At 39.1% G+C, this 24,544-nt stretch overlaps 1 protein-coding gene and 1 long non-coding RNA gene across 2 annotated transcripts in view; one reads left to right on the top strand and one right to left on the bottom strand.

The window, feature by feature from the left end:
* Nucleotides 1–7,092, bottom strand: part of LRRC1 (leucine rich repeat containing 1) — a 140,455-nt gene extending 133,363 nt beyond the window's left edge. Inside the window, exon 1 of the mRNA XM_036024245.1 lies at nt 6,568–7,092. Coding sequence (XP_035880138.1) covers nt 6,568–6,726 — 159 coding nt within the window. The 5' untranslated portion in view covers nt 6,727–7,092. The remainder of the gene's footprint in view (nt 1–6,567) is intronic.
* A 41-nt stretch (nt 7,093–7,133) lies between these two features.
* LOC118500220 lies at nt 7,134–8,862 on the top strand. Its single transcript, XR_004902775.1, has 2 exons — nt 7,134–7,692; nt 8,648–8,862. It is a non-coding gene; the product is annotated as an uncharacterized LOC118500220 (long non-coding RNA).
* The last annotated feature ends 15,682 nt before the right edge of the window (nt 8,863–24,544 follow it).

The raw sequence follows: 24,544 nt of genomic DNA, 5'->3' as shown, positions 1-24,544 counted from the left end.
ATCAAGGACAACATGTCCATAAAAATAAGATAAATGCTTCATACATAGTGTCCCCCAAGGACTGATGAAGTACCTCAAGTGGTTAACACAACATGGAACATGGCACAGCAGAAAAAGCACTGGACCAAAAACTCCCTTCGTTAACACCTTAGATAAAGCCATCCCCTGGCCATCCAGCAGGCTACCCTTTCCTCTGGCCTAGACCACTGCAGCGGGCTCCTGACAGGTCTCCCTGACATCATACTTCACTCTGACCCAGATTCTATCTCTAAAACAGACAGCTAACTGTACTGCACCTCTGCTTACACACCATCCACAGCCCACCTCTGCCTACAAAACATCTCCTTAGCAAGATTCCCATCACTCACATACCCTCATCTTAGCCACCTGGAAAGAATTGGTTTTAGCAACAGCAGCATGCTTTTTCCCCTCCTTTCAGTCTAGTATGAATATCACCACCTCTAAAGCCTTCCCTCAGCTCCTCAGAGAATGGAAGCTACCTCAAAGTTGTCACTGGAGTCTGCAGAGGCTCCCTCCTCAGCATGCCACACTGCCACGCCTCCTTTCTCCCAGGTGAGCTCCCAGGTTGTGAATGCACACGGAGCTGGAATCAAATACTTCAGAACTGACCTTGACCAAGTTTGTTTCTTTCTTTCTTTCGCCTATTTTTTTTTAAATTTTTTAATTGTAGTTTACATTCAATATTATTTTGTATTAGTTTCAAGTACATAGCATGGTGGTTAGATAATCATATACTTCACAAAGTATTCCCCCTCATACTTCCAGTACCTGACTGGCATTTCACATAGTTATTAAAGTATTAGTGACTATATTTCCTATGCTGTACTTGGCCATGTTTCTTAAACAAGCCTCTTGAATAACTTTCTTAAATAAGTCTCAGTTTCTGCATTTGCAAAACTGAAAATACAATGGCTCAAGTAAATTGTTATTCAGTTTAAGGGAATAACAATTTATGTAGACACTTAATACAATGTTTGGAGTTCAGTAAAATTTCAGTAAGTGATGACTATTACAATTATTATTAATATGTAGCAGATACTCATTAAATGTTTCTTAATCAAAGAGACTCTAAGTTTACAACTTCTCTAGGTCTGTTCCTCACCTGTAAACTGTAGGGGGAAGAAGGGAGGGGGCAGGTTTGTAGGAAAAGAAGAGTCATAAAAGAACCAGAAAACAATTAAGTGCTAAACTGTGCAATAACAACAGTATATCTGCGAAGTGAGAACTCCTTCCCTGACTTGAGAAATGTGCGATCACCACTATAATGGGAAAGCACTCTCTTGGACTCTCTTCCTCCTAAGCTGTCTTAAATTATTTTTATTACAATGTAATTTAGTATGGCCAAACATCAAACTAGGTAGGCCCTCCCTATGCTTAACTCTTATAAAACTATAATGTGAAGCAATTTAAAAATCTGGTAAAAACCAATAAAAGATAACTCAACATTTATTTAACATGACAGATGGTGGTGATGCAATCTTATAGACACTGCATGGCATGGCTGCTCACCATGTATTAAACACAATACCAACTCAGAGTAAGGACCCTGAAATTCACCATGGCCCATGGCTACCCCCCGTGGGCTCTGTAACCCCTTCAGCTAGTCATCACTCTGTGAAACCTTTGTTCACACAACCTCCAGCCATCATCTGACCCAAACTTGAGATTTCTGTAGTAAGTCCACATCCATTCTCTTCCCCTTTGCCACAAAGGAGTGCTAAATCAAACATGGACACTAAAATCTTACAGTACTACTCATCGGTAAAGTTATCTAGTTATTACAAAATCTAATTATTTTTAAAAGATTAAAAAATTTAATTCTGGTTTTAAAAAATGAATTATAAGCTCCCAGGGAAAAAAGTCTTCAAGCTCCTTCTCTTTAAGAAAAAGAAATGTTTTATAATAAAAGTGTCTTGCCATAATATCCAGAAAGATCTTAGACTTAACTTAGACTCACAGATCTTAACTGTGAGTTCTTTGCATGCATTATCTCTTTATTCCCCAGAAGAGCGCTATAAAGCGGGCACTACTATCACACGTGAGGAAACCAAGGCTTGAAGAAAGCATCCTGGTGCTGGAGCTGCTATGAACTGATTCTAGCACCCTCACTCTCTGCTCCTTCACAACAAGCCCTAAAAGCCTCAGCAGAAGAGGACCAGCAAGGAACAGCAGGAATCCAAGGGAAACCAGCCAGGTGGGACAGAGAGACTGAGAGAGGACAGATAGTATTTTGAAGGAAAAAAATGACAGGACTTAGTGACAAGATGAATGGCGAGAAGGTAGGTCCGTGAACCTGTGAGACAGGAAGACTAGCTGCCCCATCCTTCAGAAATGAAACTGGTGGGGAAAGAAGCCAGGTTAGGAGACAAGACATGGTGGGTTTAAGACAAAAGGGACTTGCTCCAAGTGGGGTAGATATTCTCTTAATAATTTCACAGCTGGGGATGTTGAAGTCACATTCATAAATACTTTAAAAATATAAGGAGGTCAAAAGTGTCAAACACAGAAGAGGTAGAAAACAAAGACTGGCAAGAGAAGAATGCCGAACTGACTAACTCTGTGCCATTACTAACTTCAACAGACTGGCTTGCAGTAGAAGTCAGACTGCAGGAAGGGGAATGACGCTAGCTAAGAAACAGAGGAAGTCTTCCCATGACACCATGGAGGGACTCATTAGAGTGACAGGCACTGAATATCTGCTATGTACCAGATATATGCTGTCCTGGGTTGGGCCATGAACAAAATATCCCTGCCCTCATGGAGCTCATGTTCTAGCCAGAGAGACGAGAAAAAGTAAACACGTACATAGTCTGGAGTTAGGTTTCAGTGAGTGCTCTGAGAGCTAGAAAAAAAAATAAGGCAGGATATGAGAAAGGATAAGGGAAAGGTGCAGGTGTTTGAAATAATGTCATCTGGCCATCATGGAAAGTACTTTAATTGACTTCTAAGAGGAAGTGAAGAGATGAATCCAGTTTTTATGATACAAAGGTCAAAAGCATTTGCTCAAAATGTCTGCTGCCTATTACACTAAGCACACATATCTGAAGGTGATCAAGCATCAGTGCACACTGAGGGGAAAACTGCTGACATCAAATACATAGAAGGAGTACAGAAGGGAAGGGAAGGAACTTGTAGAGGAAGACAAAACAACTTCACCACTAGATGATCTTTACTTCTGAAGTCATTTCCAACTTGAATATTTTCTGAGCATATCAGAAAAGCATAGATGCTGGGGCGGTGATACGCTCAAGGAAAGGAAAGAAGCAGAGAAGGAAGATTTGTGTTACACTCAGCAACGTTCATTCAACAGATAAACAGCTGTTGATTAAGCAGGACCTATAGGGTGCTAGGTTCTGTGCTCTCAAGGGTGAGCAAAAACATGGGGGCAACTCAAAGAGGTTCAAGTCTAACCACCTCTGTTAATACACATCCCAAAGGGATGCAGCTGGGGAAGGTAAGAGAAGCAGGTGAACGGGAAAGGAATGGTGAGACTATCTTCCAACTGGGGACAGGCTAAAGACGAGTGAGCTGAACCTTCCCTACAGAATAGCAGCACTGAGAAGCTATCACAAGGTGGAACCACTGCTGAGGATAGTTGGTGCAGGTTCAAGAAAAGGTTAGAAGACTAGGTAAGTAACCATCAAGTTTGATAACTGTGGTGCCTGCTCCACCCTGCAGTTACCACATCTGTACTAAAACCATCTGTCTCCCCACACACCTGTGAACAACTCATAGGAAACATACCTTCTTTAATCTCTAGCAGATAATGAAGGGTCAATAAATGTTTCATTGAAGCCCAGCTTTAATGACTGAAACAGTTTGATGGGTGTGAGGCCAGATTTCCGCTAGGCTGGACAAAGCTGTTAGAGTTGGTGGGCCCATGTACAGGACAACCAGCCTGTATCTGTACCTGACCAGCTGGACAGACCTGAAAAAGTCACTTCAATTCTGAGTTTCAATTTGTAAAATTAGGGGGATGGAGCAAATCAAAGGCTGCAGACTTTTCAGTGGAGACGAGATGCTTTTCATTAAGCCGAAGCCTGGGGAGTGTATGTATCTTTGCTGCTGAGGTTACAGGATCCCCCTTTTGGCTGTGCTTCCAAATATATTACAGAGAACATGCCACCAGTATGGCCACCACCACAAGAACTTGGAGATTTTTCAGCAAGAGAGGCCCACTGGTGATGTGGCAGGTAAGGAGACAGAGGTTGGCGGAGGGGGCAGGGACAGCAGTGAGCAGTGCTGAGTCATAAAGATATCAGAGGTGAAAGATCTGATGGCCCAAGGAAAGACTTGAACTGTGAATGAAATAGAGAGCAGGCTGACAGCTGGGATTGCAGGGTGGGGGAGGGGGCAGACGGATGAGGGGACAAGGAAAAAAGAAAAAACTCACAGACTCTGACAACAGTGTGGTAATTTGGGGGGAGGGATGGTAATGGGGGATATAAGGGGATAAATGGTAATGGAAAAAAATTTAAAATGAACTATTAAAAATAATATTAATCTTTAAAAAAATTTAAAAGAATTATCTGTGTTTTCAAGGTGGTTGTTCATGTCTGGCTTGCATACTCCCAGGCACACAATAAATCAAGGAGAAAGAGATTTTGTATCACTTTATAAAACTAACAAGAGCTGTAAGAGAGATAACCACCCATAAGACCACCTTTAGACTGAAAACTGTGTTCCTTTACTGTATTTACATAGTGCAACTGGACTATATTTTGAGCTTCTCAGAAGTTTCCATTTAGGATCAGTAGAAATCACTGACATTTCCAAAACCCATAATTCCCATACCAAGTGAAATCCCCAACATTACAGGAAAACCCACAACCTTTGCAGAAGGGAGTGAAAAGCCAATCTAGTCAAACAAAATTTTCTAGTTTTTCAAAGGAAAACAAAAACACCACAAAGAGCACTGAAACATTTCTAGCTGAACAGCTTTTTACTCAATCTTTAATAACTTCATTCTGAAGCCCTTACAAAGCATCAAATTACATATTCTATTGAATATATTTCTGGCAATTCACACCTAAAATTTATTACAATTTAAGGCAGTTAAGTGAGCTTATGACTTTTAAGCTCAATTTAAGAAAAGCTAAAGGCCAGGCAAAACCATGAGTTTGAAGGTGCCTGCAAAATAATAAAAGCTTGAGAGAACTGGATGGTGTTTCTGCTTCTAAGCTAAATAAAGCCTGGGGGGCTTTGCAGAGATCCTAGTGAGGATAATCCCTATGATTACACGGAGCAAAGCATCCAATCACTTCCACACGAACCAAGGAAAATTAATCCAAGAATAACAACATTTGAAATATTAAGAAAAGCACACAGTTCTGCTTTTTAAAACTTAACTCTGTCAGCTCTGGAGACCTATCAGGTCATTCTAACAAGTCAGAACATTTGAATATTGAGTGTTTCTGTGACGTCTTGGCTTTGTGTTAACTAAAGGACAAGCAAGTTATCTGCGTTCCAACGCTGAGGGCTTCAAGTCCTCTCCGGACTCCCAGAGGCCTCCCTACTTCCTGCACACCTTTGGATTATTGCACACCGACTTCCTGTACATCCCTGGATTTGGGATACCTACCTCCTTAAGGGTTACTCAAACTAAGTTCCCGAGGCAAGCTCGAAGGTTGAAAGTTTGCAATCCCTGACCCACCATTAAAGCTCAGCATGTGTTGCTCGACAAGTTCGGCCGCAGCAAACTGATTAATTTACGTAAAACACACCACTGCTAGGGCACAAGTCTGTGGCACTAGTCTGAGCGGCTGAGTGTGGTCGCTGCGGGAGAGAGGTCTGCTAGGCGGGCCCGCGGGGCAGAGCCTCTGCTGGCGCTCACCGCGGCTGCTTCCACACAACAGGTCCACGAGGGCAGGTCCAAGCGGCAGGCACCTGGGCACCTGCCCCAGCTCTCCAGGTGCAGGTCTCCTCCTGCCCCCAACCCCCACCCCCTCAACCTCGCGGCCGCTCATGGGGCTAAGGTAGACCGGCCAAGCTACATCTCTCCCAAGCATGATACACCGCGATAAGGCCCGGAGCACATTCCTCACAAGATGCACAGATAGAGCGGCTCACTTGCGCCAGCCCACCTTCTCCAGGACCTGCACTGGCCAAAGAGGAGGCACTCCCGGGCCAGTGGTTGGGGAGCGGGGAGCCGCGTTCCGGTCCTTCCAGCAGGAAACAGCCCGAGCCACCTGGCGCCTTACCTGCCCGGGCAAAAGTGCCAGGTGTTAGTACCTAGGCGTGTACCTAAACTACTTATCTGCTCAGAATACTTCCCCAAATCGCACAGGCTCTAATGACTAATTAAAAAACATCAAGTCAATTTGTATAAAATGGAAAAAAAACTTTTACGGAGCGAGGGTGGGAGGAAATAAAAGGAAGAAGCAGGTGAATGCACGTATAGGTGGTCCAGTGGGACCTGCCGGCCGGATCTAGAGGTGAAAAGAGGACGAGTGGAGCGCGGAGAGGGCAGAAGGGAGAGGAGGAGAGGGCTGGTCAGGCTCGGCCGCGCTCCCCCAGGGCGGCGCTCAGGTGAGGCCGGGCACTCACCTCGGGTAGCTCTCGAAGCTGGTTGGCGTCCAACAACAGCTCCTCCAGGCTGCGGGCGTAGCGGTAGATTTCCTCGGGGACGTAGACCAGCGAGCAGTGGCGCTTGTCGATGGTCTCCACATGACGGTTGCACCGCCAAAGGGGGATGCAGTGGAACATCGCCACCCCCGCTGCCCGGTCCCGAGCCGCGGAGACCCGGGCTCTGAGCCCGCTCCGCCCGGCGGCTCCGCTCTGCCCGCTGCCCACACCGCGCTCGTTGGCTCCCGTGCTCTCTAGCTCCTCGCGCAGACCTTCGCGGCCCGAAACGCTCCCAGGAACCTCCGGCGGGAGCCACAGCCACGTCCCTGCGCCCCGGCCCGCCAGCCGGTGCGTCCCCTCCCACCCTCCAGTCACCGCGCCGCGGCTGCTACTGCCGCGCCGAGCTTCCTACTCCTTGGCTCCGCGCGACTGAGCATGCGCGCTATTGGGCGCGCGCTGAGGGCGTTACCCCGCCCGGGGATGCTCCGCTCCGGGTTTTCCTGGCGACCTGGGCCAGGAGAGGGTCTTGGAGCTTTGCGGCCCCCTTTGCCCCTACTTACTCTAGGACTTGAGGAGTCTCTGGCCCTCTGAGGAAGCCAGACTACGAAGGAGACTAGTGCAAAGATGAGGCAGGGGGAAGGCAGCCTGAGAGGAGCAGAACAACTTTGATTTTTAGTTTTACGGGCTTTACTCTTCTCGCGCGCTCCCCTTCCCCAAAACAACTTTCCCTTCCGGGGTCAGGCTGGACCGCCCCGAGGCGTACCTTGCGCGCTGTGGGCGCCCGGAGCTACGGGATGCGGCGTGGCGGTGAAGCGTCCCCACCGTGCAGGCTGCTGCTTTCCTGGCCACTTGTGTGCTCGCTGTTGACAGAAGCCCCAGAGTGTGAGTCCCGCAAGGCGGCCCGGCCCTAGCCGTGCCCTCTGGTTCGCGGGCACCGCCTGCAGGCTGTGTAACCTGGGAGCACATCTTCAGTAATCATTGTTTATATATATAGTAAAAGGAAACCCCCCATGCCACCAAAAGCATAGGAAAGCAAGAGCCTAAGAGAATCTCATAGGTGGGGATGTACCCCAGCAGGGGCTCAAACGTAAAAATGAGCTGGCAAAGGTGAGTTTCTGAGCCTGTTCTGCCTGGCCAGATGTTTGGCTCCTGACCGTGTAGTCTGGGCTGGTGTGGAGGTACAAGCCGTGGGAGGTGGTGCAGATCATGCGGGGACTGCCTGGTGAGCATGTCCACCCGCCTCCTGTTGTCTGCACCGACACCCAGTCCCTTGCAAAGGGTATTTTGCAGTCCAGGAAACAGTAGCTGGGAGGACCCTAGAGGGAATAGATAATAACGACCATTCTTCGACCCGGATTCACACTCAGGGCAAGGGCTAGAACCCTAAATTGCCCTTCTGCCCCTGTAACTCTTCGTATCACACTAACAATCTCGGAATAACAAACTGGCTCTTTCAAAAGGGATTGCCTAGCAGATCAAAGCCAATCACATTGATGGATTTGTGACTCTTCTGGCTGCCCCCTACTCCTCAGGTTTTCCCCTTTCAGTGCACTCAAATACCAGGTTTCACCTGTCACCTTTGCCACCCTCATTTCCGCCTCCAGCTGCCAAAGATAAAATCTACAGTCACCAATCTGCACTTCTGCAGGAGACTGAAAGTTGAGCATGCTCAGTAGCCAAAGTAAATTTTGGTCTGGAACACATTTTCTTTTTTTGTTTTTGGTTTGTTTGTTTGTTTGTTTGTTTTGGCAAGACATATTGTGGCTTCACAGACTCTCCTCTTAGTTCCAACTCTACACAGAACAGTTCCCACCACAACCACCTCTCTCCCTCCCTCCAAATCCTGTAAGTGGGAGGAGGACTCTTCATTTCAACTCTGCTAGGAAGGTATTTCTACCCAAGCATTATCCCCTTAACTCTTTAAACCCAAGCAATCTCTAAATTCCGTTGCCCTACCCTCTTCACACTCTCCTTTGCTTGTCCTTGTGTGATTCCTACATTCTCAGGAAAGGTTACCTAGACTTTGAATCTTGGCCACTCTTTTTTAATTCTTGCATTCCAGAAACCCACTTTGTGCCACCTTTAGTAAAAAGCTGTGGCTCCTGAGAGTCTGAGTCTGCCACTGTAGTAAGCAAGCCACTGTCTTTGCAAGTTTTTCAAATGCAAAAGCAAGGAAGGGAAGGAAAAGAGAAAGGAAGCCTCCCTCATTTTAATCTTCTATTGACTTCCAGAGAGTATCACACTAGATTATTTTAATAGACACCAAATGTGTTTTAAGGATGTGGCTGGTCTTTTTTAAAATTAAAATTTCACTAAGCATTCTCTGTGTGCCTCTCCATGGTGCTTACACTTCCTTGTGCTATGTTATTACCTTAATCCCAGAGACTGTGACCTCTTGGAAACCAAGAACAGTCTCACTTGCTTTGTAGATCCCTGCAACTACCACAGTGGCAGATGCACAGTATATGATCAGTAAACCTGTGCTGACTACAGAAAGTGAGTGGCAGAATTCTTGACTTCCTTTGTTTCCAAGGATCTGGCAAGACTTTGAAACATTAGTCTGGTAAGAAAGGGGTAAAAATGAAAACACTTTGTCACCTGAAGAATAGGGAATCAGTTTTTTTATCCTTCTGAAGAATAAGTTTTCCATGTTGCTATAATTTCTAGTTTCTTTCCCATATACAAATGAGTTTTTTACAGAATGTAAACAAAATTTAAAAGATCATCTAAATCTATTTCTTTTTGGATAGTTCAATTCATTCTCATTCAGTGTGAACCATTTTTCACAGCCTTTGGGGCTAGAGAGAGCTAGCTTTGAAATTTGGCTCTGTAGAGTTGGACACATTGCTTGACTTTTATAAGCCTAAATTTCATCAATCTCAAATGAGGACAATGGTCCATGGGTTGTTATCAGAATTAGAGGAGATGATGTAAGTAAAATGCTTAGCAGAGTATCAAGCACACATTGATTGTTTCAATTAACAAATATTCAATATTCACTGTGTTAGCCAGCCTTCTGGGTGGCCCCCAACCATTTCCATCTCCTGACTGGTCTATGTATTCAACTTCTATCTTTGTGTCCCTCAGATCACTCACTTTTGGGAAACGAGCTCTGTGTTGAGAAGCCCAGTAGAGAGGTTCACATGGCAAGGAATTAAGGACTGCTGATAACAGCCAGCAAGGGACTGAGACATCTTGCCAATAGCTATGTGAGTGAGTAATCTTGGAAGTCAATCCTTCAGCCCCAGTCAAGCCTTCAAATGACTGTAGCACGAACCAATAGCTTAATTGCAACTTCATAAGAGACACTGACCCAGCACTACTCAACTGAGCTGCTCCGGGATTCCTAGCCCTCAGAAATTGTGCAGAACAATGTCTGTCATTTAAGCTGCTAAGATATGGGGCAATTTATTACATAGCAACAGATAACTAAAAAATGTGCATACTGTGTATAATGCATTGTGTTAGATACAATGAACCAGATAGGCCTTGCCCTTATGAAGCTTATACTCAGAGGTTAGGAGAATGGTAAATGCTAAATTAATGTTCTATCATTAAGTTTGTTGAGCATGATTGTTGTCATTAACTTTTTTAAATTGAAAGGCCAACGTGATAGCTGGTAAGATAGGGATAGAATGAGGGTTCAGAGATTTCAGCAAGTGAATTTCAAAGTGAGACACCACCACCTACCTATCCATTAGAATGGTTAAGAAGAAGATTGACAGTCTCATGTGTACTGAAGATGTGGAGCGACTGCAACTCATGCATTTTATTGCTAGTGGGAGTGTAAAATGGTAAAACTACTTTCAGAAAATAATTTGGAAGTTTTTTATAAGCATATACCTACTCTAATGATCTAGTCATTCTACTCCTAGATATTTATACACAAAGTAATGAAAACATGTTTGTACAAGGACTTGTCTATAAATTTTAATACCAATTTTGTGAATAATAACCAAAAACTAGAAACAACCCAAATAGTTATCAAAGGATGAATGAGTGAACAAAGTATGCTATATCAGCACAACAGAATAACAACAATGAAAAAGAACAAACTACTAATATGTACAACTAGAAAGAATCTCGAAAACATTATGCTGAGCAAAAGAAGCCACACGCAAAAGAGTACATACATACCATGTGATTTATATATATATACATGTACATATATATCTAGAGAGAGAGAGAACTCAAACAAGTCAATACCAAAACAAAAGAATTCAATTAAAAAGTGAGAAAAGGACCTGAATAGACACTTCTCTAAAAAGGCCATCTCTACAGATGGCTAACGGATATATGAAAAGATGCTCAACCTCACTAATCATCAGAGAAATGCAAATTAAAACCACAATAAAATATCACCTACCACCTGTCAGAATATCTATCATCAATAAATCCACAAACAAGTGCTGGTAATGACACGGAGGAAAGGGAACTCTCCTGCACTGCTAATGAAAATGCTGATTAGTGCAACCACTGTGGAAAACAGTACAAAGGTTCCTCAATATAAACAAAGAAAGTAGAAATAGACTTATAGATACAGAGAACAGACTGACAGATGCCATAGGAGAAGGCTAGGGAGCCAGATAAAAAGGTGAAAGGATTAAGAATTACTAATTGGTAGTTACAAAATAGTCATGGGGATGTATAGTAAAGCATAAGGAATATAGTCAACTATATTGTAATTACTACATATGGGGTCAGGTGGGTACTTGAAATATTGAGGAACACTTTGTAAAGTATATGATTGTCTAACCTCTATGCTGTACACTTGAAACTAATATAAAATACTCTTGAAAGTAAACTAGAATTAAAAATAAAATAAAAACCACTAAGATCATCCCATATACAATGCATAAATATATAAATACATCAATTAAAACTCAATGTGTACTTAAAACCAAAGTAATCTTAGGCCTTGTACAGATATGAGAGTTAACTTCAAGAATGCAAGACATTCCAAAATCTACAAAATTTTTGTATTTAAAATGTCAATATGGTGCAATTATTTTATTACCTTAGAGACATGTGCTAATATTTTGGTAGAGAACAAAGCTATATATAGGCAATTCAGAGAAGTATAGCATTTAGCGTATATAAATACAAATAAATAATTACCCTGAAAGAATAAATTTTCATAAACAAAAAGAAAATGAAAACATAGAACAAGAGCCCTGGCCAGTGTGGCTCAGTTGAGTGGAACATTAGCTCATACACCAAAAGGTTGGGGGTTCAATTCCTGCTCAGGGCATATACAGCCCTGTTGCATATACATCCCCCCTTCCGGCACTTATGGGAGGTGAGCTAGGGCAACCAATTAACGATTCTCACATTGATGTTTCTCTTTCTCTCTTCCTGTCTCTTTCTGCCTTTCCATCCCCCTAGAAATCAATAAATATGTCCTCAGGCAAAAATAAAATAAACTTTAAAAAATAGAACCAAGAGAACACTAAAATAATGGCCTTACCTCCACATGCCATCACATTGGGGATTACATTTCATCATATAAATTTGGGGGTAGGAGTCACGAATATTTAGTTTATAGCATCTTATTTTCTCTGTGGTAGAGGGCAGCTCAAATTTTTTTAGTTATTTCATTCTTAACTGAACTGTGTGGAAGCTGAACTACACCTGCATAATTAAGGGGTCAGCCAGAGATATATGGTAGATAGAGTTTATATGCAGAAATTGCAGTTTCCATGCGCTCAATCCATTCTGAGGTTTCCCTTCTCACTTCCCAGCTACCATGGTCACCTCAACTCTGACCTATGGATCCTCAAGTCAGTCAGACTGCTCTAAACATTAACTGTTTTTATTTATACATTAAATTGTACCTGTTTTATGTAGTGGAGAATAGTGGCTTTGCATGTCCAAATCATAAAAACAGGAAACTCACCCACTGGTATTTTCTTATTCCGAGCATAGACCCCCTTCAGTTTATGCATCCTTTTGGTCACTCTCCAGTGCCTTCAGATAGTTCTTAAAATATTTTTTCAAGCATTATAATTGTTACCTGTGGGAAGATTTGTTTCATAGTAACCACTCAGTCATTACTGAAAGAAAAAAACAGTTTCCTGCTTTTTATTATAATCATTGAATTACTCAATTTCACAGATTGTAATAGTATGTGAACAATCCAAAGTTTCATATCACAAAGATTTTAATCCACTCCTTCATTCAGAGGAGTTATAAATGAGCAATTTGAGCTTCATCTGCTTTTTTGTTTTTCTCAATTGCTTAATAAATGTGTGAATGATGAGTCAAATATTGAACATTTTGCCTTGGTGGAACTGAGCCAAACCTTCTCTCAGATGGGGGCAGAGTAAAGAACTCATAATTTTACATAGCATTTTTGTATCTGTCACTGCTAGGGATGATATCTTGGGTGAATCATATTAACTCCAAAATTCATTTTCTTTATTTCTACAAAAGAAATGAAAAATGTCACCCTTGAAAAGCTGTTGAAAATATTGGAGATTAGTGTTGTGGAAAGATTTTCTGTACTGCAGAAAACTACACATTAGACATTAGTCATGGTCAATACTTCTTTCTTAGTCACCAGCCAACAGAAAGCCTGACATATATGTGCTCTGTTCGGGTAAACAACATATAAATAATTAGATTCATCAAAATGAGACTGTAAAGTATTTGAACATGAAAGAGATTACATCAGAAGGGCCCAATCAAACCTAGCACCTGCCACTGAACCCACCCCTTTCCAGGCCTTTGTCTCTGTTTACAGTGACCTTCCCCCGTGAAACAGAAACATGTGGGGTGGAGCCCAGAGGAGGCCCCCAAGCAGCCCTTCTCAGGTTGTGGTGGTGCTTTACATTTATATAATGACTTGTTTAAAAGATCCATTAATATATATCATCTCAATTGATCAAAATGTATTTCTCAGTCACTTAAGTAAACACAGATGCTTTGTTTATTTTCTATCTTTATCTACAAATGATTTAAGATCATACTGACCAGCTTATTTAATAATTATGGTTCCTATAATATAAACCAATATGGACACTTAGTCTTCAGACCAAGACCTACTTCAAAAAAAACTAAGAGAAAAAGATGTTAATAAGCAGAACTGTGCTCCTCATAATGAGCAGTACCATCCAGACAATTCAAATGCCACTACTAATAAAAGTAGATTGATTAATTGAATAAAATAAACTTAAAGGATGTCTTTATTTCTCCAGTTAAGTTTGCACAATCTATAAAATTGGTACCAATTTGATTGGGAAATAACACCATTTACGCTATGTCAGAATAAAATATTGTAAAATTATTGAAAAAGCTTTATTGAGGTCTAATGTACATATAAAAGTATAAGGTATTTAAAGTGTACATTACATCGTGGTGAAGTGACATTGTGAAAGGATTCCTCCATCTAGTGAATTAATATATTTCACTTCACATACCCATATTTTGGGTTTTGGTGAGAATATTTAAGTTCTACTCTCTCAGCAACTTTCAATTATATACATTGTTATCAACTATGGTCACCCTGTTTTACATTGGATCCTCAGAAATTACTCATCTTATAACTGAAAGTTTGTACCGTTTTACCAGCCTCTTCCCATTCGTTCCCCCTCCCACCTGCTCCAGCCCCTGGAAACCACTTTTCTGCTCTCTGTTTCTGAGTTTGACCTTTTAAAAAATTCCACATATAAGTAATACTATGCAGTATTTGCATTCTGACTTAGTTCATTTAGCATAATGCCCTCAAGGCCTACCCATGTTGTTGCAAATGGCAGGATTTCCTTTTTTCATAACTAAATAATATTCTCTTGCATACATATGTACACCACATCTTCTTTATCTTTTCATCTACTGACACATTGCTTCCATCTTTTGGCTATTGTAAGTAATGCTATAATGAACATGAGAGTATGGCTATCTCTTCAAGATCTTGTCTTCATTTCCTTTGTATATATACCCAGAGGTGGGATTGCTGGGTCATATGGTAGTTCTTGTTAATTTCTTGAGGCACCTCCGTACTGTTTCCCATAGTGCCTACACAAAATTACATTACCACCAGCTCTGCCCAAGAATTCCCTTTTCTACACATACTTGCCAACACTTGTTATTTCATTCTTGTGATGGCCATTATAGCAGGTGTGATTTTGACTTCGGTTTTGATTTGAATTTCCCTGATGATTATTTGCTTTTTGAGCACCTTTTCAGTATCTGTTGGAGATTTGGATGTATTCTTTAGAAAGATGTCTATTTAGTTCCTCTGCTCATTTTTAAATCAGATTGTTTCCTATTTTGCTGTTGTATGAGTTATTTACATTTTGGATATTAAGTCCTTTTTAGATACATGGTTTGAAAATATTTTCTTTTATTCCATGGGTTGCCTTTTCATTTTCTTGATGATTTCCTTTGCTGTGCAGGAACTTTTTAGTTTGATGTAGCCCCACTTCTTTATCTTTGCTTTGTTACCTTTTCTTCTTGGTGTCAAATCCAAAAAAATCTTTACCAAGGCCAATGTCAAGAAGCTTACTTTCTATGTTTCATTCTAGAACTTTTATGGTTTCAGGTCATAAATGTACGTTGTTAGTTCATTTTGAATTGATTTTTATGCATGGTGTTAGATAGGAGTCCAGTTTTCTTTTGCATGTGGCTGCCCAGTACTTTCAACACAATTTATAAGGGAGTCTATCTTTTCCTAGTGTTTATTTTAGTCTCCTTTGTCATAAATTAATTGATCATGTATGCATGTGTTTATTTTGGGACTCTCTATTCTGTTTCATTGATTTATGTGTCTGTTTTTTATGCCAATATCATACTGTTTTGATCACTTTGGCTTTGTAATATAGTTTGAAATTAGGAGCTGATGCCTCCAACCTTGCTCTTCTTCCTCAAGTTTGCTTTGGCTATTGGGGTCTTTTGTGCTGCCATGCAAATTTTAAGATTTTTTGTTCTGTTTCTGTGAAAAATGATATTAACATTTTGATAGGGATTGCACTGAATCTGTTGATCACTTTGGGTAATTATACATTTTAACAGTATTAATTCATCCAGTCATGAACATGTACTATCTATTTATTTGTGTCTTCATTTTTTTCCATCAGTGTCATGATTTTCAGTATACACTGCCTTGGTTAAATTTTTTTTTAAGATTTTATTTAGTTTTAGAGAGAGAGAAAGGAAGGAAGGGAGAGAGGGAGAGAAACACCGATGCATGAGAGACACACCTACTGGTTGCCTCTTACTCACCCCCAACTGGAGACCCAGCCCACAACCCAGGCATTGCCCTGACTGGGAACTGAGCTGGCGACCTTTAGTTCACAGGCCAGCACCCAATCCACTGAGCCGCACCAGCCAGGGCAGTTAAATATATGTCTACACACAAGGTCTGTCCAGAAAGTACTCAGCCATGTAATATGAAAAATAGAAACATTTATTGAAGAAGATACAAGATACGAGAAACATTTTACATAGGACAATAAAGCCTCAGTCCCCTGCAAAGTAGGCACCTTGAGACCTTACTCAGTTCTCCCAATTGCCATCAGCTGCCCCATCATATTCTCCTGAATCTCATCAATAATCTTAAATCTCTTCCTTTTCAAAGGTGATTTTAGTTTTGGGAAAAGCCAGTAGTTACAGGTTGCCAAATATGGGCTACAGTGGGGCTGAGTCACCTGGGTTATTTGATATTTTGCCAAAAAACTCTGCACAAGACATGATGCATGAGCAGGTGCATTGTCATGATGAAGCTGCCAATCACCAATTGCCCATCGCTGTGGCCTTCTGAATCATTCTGTGTAGGAATGTTCAAACTTAACATAAAATTTGATGCATATTTGTTTCTCTGCTAACTCAGTCATTTTGGATATGATGGCCACACAGTGCACATGCTCACTCAATGGCATCTACCAACCCACTGACTAGTATAGTGAAGTCGTCATTATTCATGCATGTGCATTCCAGTCCACTTTCCTTGGCTGCCAGGTTACATCAATGTTGTGCAAATTGTTCTTGTTATATTAATAATAATTGGAGTGTTTCTGGACATACCTCATAATTTATTCTTTTTTGATGCAATTGTAAATTTCTAATAGTTTGTTATTAGTGTATAGAAACACAACTACTTTTAGTCTATTTATTTTGTATTCAATGACATACTGAATTTGTTATTAGTTCCAACTAGTTTTTTTCATGGATTCTTTAAGGTTTTCTCCATATAATATCATATTATCTACAAATAGAGACAGTTTTACATTTTTCTGATTTGGATAATTTTAATCCTATCCTATCCTATCCTATCCCATTCTCTTTTGCCTTATTACTTTGGACTAGATCTTTCAGTGCTACATGGAATAAAAGTGCCAAAAATGGGCATGCTGCCCTGGCTGATGTGGCTCAGTGGGTTGGGCATTGCTCCACAGACTGAAAGGTCGCTGGATCAATTCTCACTCAGGGTACATGCTTAGGTTGGAGGCCAGTTCCCCAGCTGGGGTGTGCAATTTTTCCTTCCCTCTCTTTCCCCTCTCTCTAAAAATTACATACATACATACATACATACATACATCTTATAAAAAAGAGGGGGCATCCTGTTCATGTTCCTCATCTTTGAGGAAAAGTTTTCAGTTTCTCACCATTGAATAAAATGTTAGCTGTGGGCTTTTCATATGTGGACTTTATTATGTTGAGGCACATGCCCTCTATACCCAGTTAATTGAGAGCTTTTATCATGAATGAAAGTCAGATTTTGTCAAATGCTTTTTCTATGTCTATTGAAATTATCAAATGATTTTTTATCTTTATTTTGTTAATGTAGTATATCACACTGATTGCTTTGTGGATGTTGAATCATCCTTGCATCTCTGGAGTAAATCCCACTTAATCACAGTGTATAATTCTTTTAATGTATTGTTGATATCAGTTTGCTAATATTTTGTTGAGGTTTTTTATATCTATGTTCACCAGGGATAGGTAATTTTATTTTCTTATGGTTTCCTTGTCTGGTTTTGGTATCAGGGTAATGGTGGTCTTATAAAATGAGATTAAATGCATTGCAACCTCTTTTTGGGGAGTGAGGGGGAGACTTTGAGACAGATTGCTATTAATTCTTCTTTAAATGTTTGGTGAAATTCACCAGTGAAACCACCTGGTCTTTGACTTTTGGTTGTTGAGAGGTTTTTGAATACTGGTTAAATCTCCTTACTAGTAATTGATCTGTTCAGACATTCTATTTCTTTATAGTTAAATTTTGATAGGTTGTATGTTTCTCCATTTCTTCTAGTTGTCAAATTTGTTAACATATAATTGTTGAGAATAGTTTTCTCTGATCCTTTTTATTTCTGTGGTATCAATTGTAGTGTCTCCTCTTTTATTTATAATTTTATTTTTGGGTCCTCTTCTTTCTTGCTAAGTCTAGCTAAAAGTTTGTCTATTTTTTTAATGTTTTCGTAAAGCCAACTCTTAGTTTCATTCATCTTTTCTGTTGTGTTTTTATTCTCCATTTCTTTTATTTCTGTCCTGGTCTTTGTTATTTCTTTTCTTCTAACTTTGGGCTTTGTTTTTTCTTTTTTTTCTAGTTCCTTTAGGTGTAAACTTAGGTTGTTTATTTGATATCTTTCTTTCAATTAATGTAGGTATTTGTAGGAATTTCCTTCACAGGACTGCTTTTGTTGCATCTCACATGTTTTGGTATGCTTCATGTCCATTTTCATTTGTCTCAAGTAATTTTTTAATTTTCTTTTGATTTCTTCTTTGACCCATTATGTGTTCAGTAGCATGTTGTTTAATATTTATGTATTTGTGAATTTTCCACTTTTATAATTAGTTTCAAATTTAATACCATTAGAGTTGGAAAAGATGCTAAATGCATTAAAATCTACTATTATTGTGTTGCTGTCTATTTCTCCCTTCAGGACTGTTAATATTTGCTTTATATATTTTGGTGTTTCCCTGTTGGATGCATAAATATTTATAAATGTTATTTCTTCTTGTTGCATTGAACTTTTTATCATTAGGTAATGATCCTCTTTTTCCCTTGTAATAGTCTTTGGCTTGAAGTCTATTTTGTCTGATACAAGTATAGTTACCTCTGTGTTTTTGGTTTTCATTGATATCACATATCTTTTTCATTTCTGTCCCTATAAATCTGTGTATGTCCTTGAAGCTAAAGTCAGTCTCTGGTAGGCAGCATATCATTGGGTCTTGTTTTTTAATTCACAAAGCCACTTTATATCTACTAATTAGAGAATTTAGTACATTTACATTTAAAGCAATTATTGGTAGGTATGGACTTACTATTACCATTTGATTGATTGTTTTCTGGCTGTTTTGTAATTCTTTTGTTGTTGTTGTCTTTCTTATCTTGCTCTTGTCCTTTGTGATTTGGTGATTTTATGTAGTGGTTTGCTTAGATTCTTTCCTCTTCATTTTTTGTGTAATTACTACAGACTTTTGCTTTGTGATTACCATAAAGCCTTCGTAAAACATTTTCTATTTATGCCAGTCTTTTTAGCTGATAACAGCTTGACTTTAAACACATTGTAAAGTTCTATATTTTTACTCTCTACCCCTCACATATTTTGTTTTTGATGTCACAATGTACATATTTTGCCTTGTGTATCTGTTAACATATTATGTAGTTATAATATTTTTTAACTTTTTAAAATCTTCAGCCAAGGATATATTTATTGATTTCAGAGAGAGAGGAAGGGGGGAGAGAGAGAGAAACATCAATTGGTTGCCTCCCTATGTGCTCTGACTGAGGATCAAACCCAAAACCTAGGTATGTGCCCTGACAGGTAATCAAACCTGCAAACATTAGGTGTATGAGATGATGCTCCAACCAACTGAGACATCCAGCCAGGGCTAGTTATAGTTGTTTTTAATACTTTTTTTATTTTAACCTTCACACAAGGCTTATAAGTAATTTATAATGCCACCTTACAACATTAGATTATTTAGAATTTAACTATATATTTACCTTTACCATGTTTTTCTGTTACTAAAAGAAAAGTGCTTCTCTTTTCAAAAGCTTGAAAATTCTGTTTAGCATTTCTTATAAGACTGGTGATGTACTCCTTCAGCTTTTCCCTGTCTATAAAATTCTATCTCTCCTTCCTTTCTGAAGAACAACTTTACTGGGTGGAGTATTCTTGACTGGCAGGATTTGTTTTTCCTTCATCACCTTGAATATATTTTGCCACTATTTTCTGGCCTGCAATCTTTCTGCTGAAAAGTCTTATGATGATCAAATGAGGATTCCTTGGTACATAAGTTTTTTTCTTCCTGTTTTTAATATTTTTTCCTTGTCTCAATGTTTGACAATTACCATTGACCCTTGAACAATATGAGTTTGAATAGAGTGGGTCCACTAATACATGAATTTTTCTTAATACTGTAAATGTATTTCCTCTCCTTTAATAAAATTTCATTTGATTTTAATAACATTTCCTTTTCTCTAGCTTACTTTATTGTAGGAATATAGTATATAATGCATATAACACAGAAAATAAGTGTTAATTGACTGTGTGTTATCAGTAAATGCTTTGGGTCAACAGTGGGCTATTGGTAAAGTTTTTGAGAAGTCAAAAGTTATACACAGATTTTTGACTATGCAGAAGCTCAGTAACCTAACCCCTGTGTTGTTCTATGGTTAAGTGTATAATGTTTATTGGTGTGGATTTTTTTGAATTCATCTTATTTAGAATTTACTGGCTTCCTGGATCTGGATGTCTATGTCCTTCCCCAAGTTAGGGAAATTTTCAACCATTATTTTTACAAACAAGTTTTCTGCTTGCTCTCTCTTTCTCTCTCCTCCTTCTGGGACCTCTAGGATATGAAAATTAGTTCACTTGATGTTTTCCCATAAGACCACTAAGCTATCTTCATTTTCTTTTTGCTCCTCTAACTGGATGAATTCTACTGCCCTGTTTTCAAGTTCTCTGATCATTTTTTCTACTTCATCTAGTCTTCGCTTGAATCCCTTGATTTAATTTTTCAATTTAATTATTGTATTCTTCAGCCCTGTGATTTCTTTTGGGTACTTGCTAGTACTTTCTCTCTTCATTGCAATTTTTACTTTGTCATGCATTGTTTTCCTGACATCAGGAAAACATTTCTTACTACTATTTTGAATTCTACCAGGTCAATTACTTATCTCCATTTCATTAAGGTCTGTTTTTGGAGTTTTATCTTGTCTTTTGTTTGGTATATATTCCTCTATTTCTTCAGTTTTCTTGACTCTCTGTGCTAATTTCTGTGCATCTAATAAGTCAACTCTCCCAGTCCTAATGAAGTGGTCTCATGTAAGAGATTAACCTTAATATTCACCCTGGCCTGAGCTCTTGGTTGTCTCTCAAGTCTTTATAATTGTCCAAGTGGCCTTCTTTGTTCTTAGAGGCTCCAGTAATAGAGGATGTTCCAAGATCCACTTTAATGTGGGTATTTTCTCGTTCACCCAATGTGTAGGAGTCACTCAGCTAGTTTCCGGATTTCTTTTAAAAGAAATTGCTCAATATGCAACCATAGAGTGTATCCAGGAAAGGACATGAGTTCAGGAGCCTCCCATGTTGTCATCTTAGACTGGAACTCCAATTAAAGTTTTCTTTTTTTTTTTTTTTTTATTTCAATCATTGTTCAAGTACAGTTTTCTCCCCCCTACTCCCGTTCCAGCCCCTCCACCCAACCCTCCCCCCTTCCCTCCAATAAAGTTTTCTTAAAGAAAAGAAAGAAAACAGGAAACTTCTAGGCTGACAATTACAATAAAATATTTTAACTGTCTAAGATTATCAGACAGCTTATTTTTTATTTCCCAATTATAATGCTAATAAAACATGAAGACAAATATATATATATTTAAAAGAACAATACTTATATTTTATTCAATTATATTTCTTTACTTAAAGACAGATAGAGGTTCCCTTGATTCTAACTTATTTCGTACTCTTTTTTTTATTAGATCAATTAATAAATCTTCTTTATTTCCCATTTCCCCCCACAACACACAAAGGAGAAATGTTTTAAAAAAGCATCAGTAAAAAAAAAAAGCATCAGTTTGTTGTAAAAAAATTTATTTTCTTAATATGTGAATAACTTATAAATAATACCTTTCTTTTTATTAATTCTACCATCACCTTAAATAGGTAAAAAATTAAATTGTTTGGGTGGAAATATCAGGGTCTGATATTATTATAAATATATCTTTGAGATAAGCTGAATCAATTTATAGGAAGAAAACACTACAGATATATCCTGCTTTAAGAAAATTAAGCATGAGGATACCTAATTTTACAGCAAATTTCAATGGGGAGATGACTCCTGCTGTCTCAGGATTTGTTGCTTGCCAAAAGGATTTACTACAGGGTATAAAGAAATCATTATTTTAATGCATTGGAATTGAATTACACTTACCAAAAAATTGTTTTATACAATTTTGTAGATACATATCTAATGCACAAAGCTAAGTATAACTATATTAGTCATGCATATGATATTGTTATTTGAGAAAAGTTAAGCAGACAAACACCTGTGAAGACATGACTCTTTGAAAATCCTAAGCCAATCAGAATATGAACCCTCACCAGACAGTTTTAACCTCTCTAAGATACACTGTGTAACAGGAATTGTAGAAAATTCATATTAAAATCACTACTTGCTTAAATCCACACAGATATAGAATATTAGAAAAGTTCCCTTTAAAGATTTATTTCAGATTTTTAAATTTCTTAAGTGATATAGAAAATAAAAAACCTCACATTTATAAGTAAAAACTTAAACCAATTCCCTTCCAAACCAAAAAGTATAAAAAAGCCAATGAATTAGGAATTCAGTGAGTCTCAGATGTGCTCTTCAACAAAGTAACATAGGACATCATACTCACCTCTTCTGTGCCTCAGCCCCTCATCTCTAACCAGAGCAGATGGAATAAGAAAGTATGTAAGGTCCCTGACAACTCTAAAGGGGCTATGATTTTTCTTCATCAAAAAGTGCTACTCAGTATACCTTTTAGAAAAAGTAAATGGCACAAAGTCCATTTACTAAATAAATTATCCTATCAGGTTTTCATTTTTGTAAACATTATTATTGTTGTTTTGTATTATAGAGTATGTTAAAGCTCTATTATGGTACACCCAGTTACCTTGCTAAGCAATTTTTATGTTCTCAATGTGTCTAAGTTTCTTATATAAAGGCAGGACTAACTTTTCTATAGAAGTAATGAAATAGGATTGGACTTACCACAATCCCCAGGCTGGCTTTGCAAGACTATTTATACCATGTGGTTGGCAGACTAATATAGCCCCAATAATCTCCACATCTCTGTACTTATGCTTTTGTATTCTTTCCCTCTCTTGAGTGTTGGCTGGACTTATTAACTTGCTTTTAAAGAGTAAAAGTACAGCAGAAGTCATGTGATGTCACTTCCAAGGTTTGATTATAAAAAGATTGTGGCCTCCATCTTGGATGCTCTCTCTCTCCCTCTCTTGGATTGCTTGCTCGAGGGGAAGCACACTGCCATGGCCTATGACAGTCCTGTGGAAAGACTCACATGAGTAAGCTTGGAAGTAAATCTTCTAAAGTATGTCAACAGCCACACGGGTGAACATGGAAGCAAATTCTCCCCCCATTGACTTTTGAGATGACTGACATCTTGGCTGCAATCTCATAGAGACTGAACCAGAACCATCCAGCTAAGCTTACTGGATCCTTGAACTATAAGATGAACCATAGATACTTCGAGATAATAAACGTTTGTTGTTTTAAGTTGTTAAGTTTAGGGTAATTTGCTGTACAATTATAGATAACTAATGCATACCATAACAGGTAACACCTAACAACAGAAATGCCATATAAGATACAGCCAAAGAGGCAGAATGAAGGCAGTCAGGGGACTAAACAGGAGAGGATGAAGAGAAGAGTGCTCACTAAGTACCTGTGTTATGCTAGGCACTGTGCCAGGCACCTTACAGACAAAGCTAATTCTCATTACACTAACACTGGCATCATTATTCCCATGTTATACTTGAGTAACCTGAAGCTTAGAAGGGTTAAATAATTTCCCATATTTTATTCCACTAATAGGTAGCAAACACCAGATTTTGAACTCTGGAATACACACACACACACACACACACGGTCTGGCACAAATAATGTGCCTTTTTAATTACAAAATCTTTTATTAAAAATCATAAGCATGTAATTAGGTAACATAATATCACACTCAAGCATACTATGTGACATTTTAGGTGACATGTTCACATTGCTGTCCATCTCGTGCAAGACATTCATGTAACCATACTCAAGCAAGCCTTGCATCTGCCAGACCCTGTGTATCCTAATTGCAGTGAGAAAGGAGAGCAGAGACAATACTTAATAATACTGGTATGAGTGAAAATGTACAGAGCTAAACCTTTCAGACACATACCTAACATTTTACCCATAAAATGGGTAAGAGCAGAATGCTGTAGGAGCATGAAGACAGCTTGCAGTGTGGGAAGGGATGGAGGGAAAACCCCAGAGAGGGGTTACATCAGAAGTGAACAGCAGTCTTTCTGTTACCCCTGGTAGAGCCTGGGCTCTGAATCAGACTGACATGAGTTCAGAGCAGTTATTATCTCTGGGACCTGGGCAAGTTACTTCTTGCTGCCATCGTTTCATTATCTGTGCTGATAGAATGAGGACTTGCATGTAAATTGCTTGGCAGGGAGTCACGTATATAATAAACACTTAATAAATGTTCACCATTACTATATTGTTGTTGTTTTTCTTCAAAATTGACTCTCTCTTAATGAATATTAAGAGAATATTAATGAATACCAGTACCAATTTTTATGCTCACCAGTCAGTGTGTTTGTAAGGGAAGAAAAAATGTTTCCCTACAATACTTGGGCAAGAGTTGAAGGAAGAAAAACAAAGAAAGAATATGAGAAAAGGAAGGGGGATAAAAACAATAGGTACGTGTTTGTGAGATGATTGTGTGAGGCAAATGTACATCTCG

Source organism: Phyllostomus discolor, chromosome 4 (assembly GCF_004126475.2).
Source record: "Phyllostomus discolor isolate MPI-MPIP mPhyDis1 chromosome 4, mPhyDis1.pri.v3, whole genome shotgun sequence".
Classification (NCBI taxonomy): domain Eukaryota; kingdom Metazoa; phylum Chordata; class Mammalia; order Chiroptera; family Phyllostomidae; genus Phyllostomus; species Phyllostomus discolor.
The sequence above is the reverse complement of the archived record's forward strand: the minus strand, read 5'-3'. Positions and strand labels throughout refer to the sequence as shown.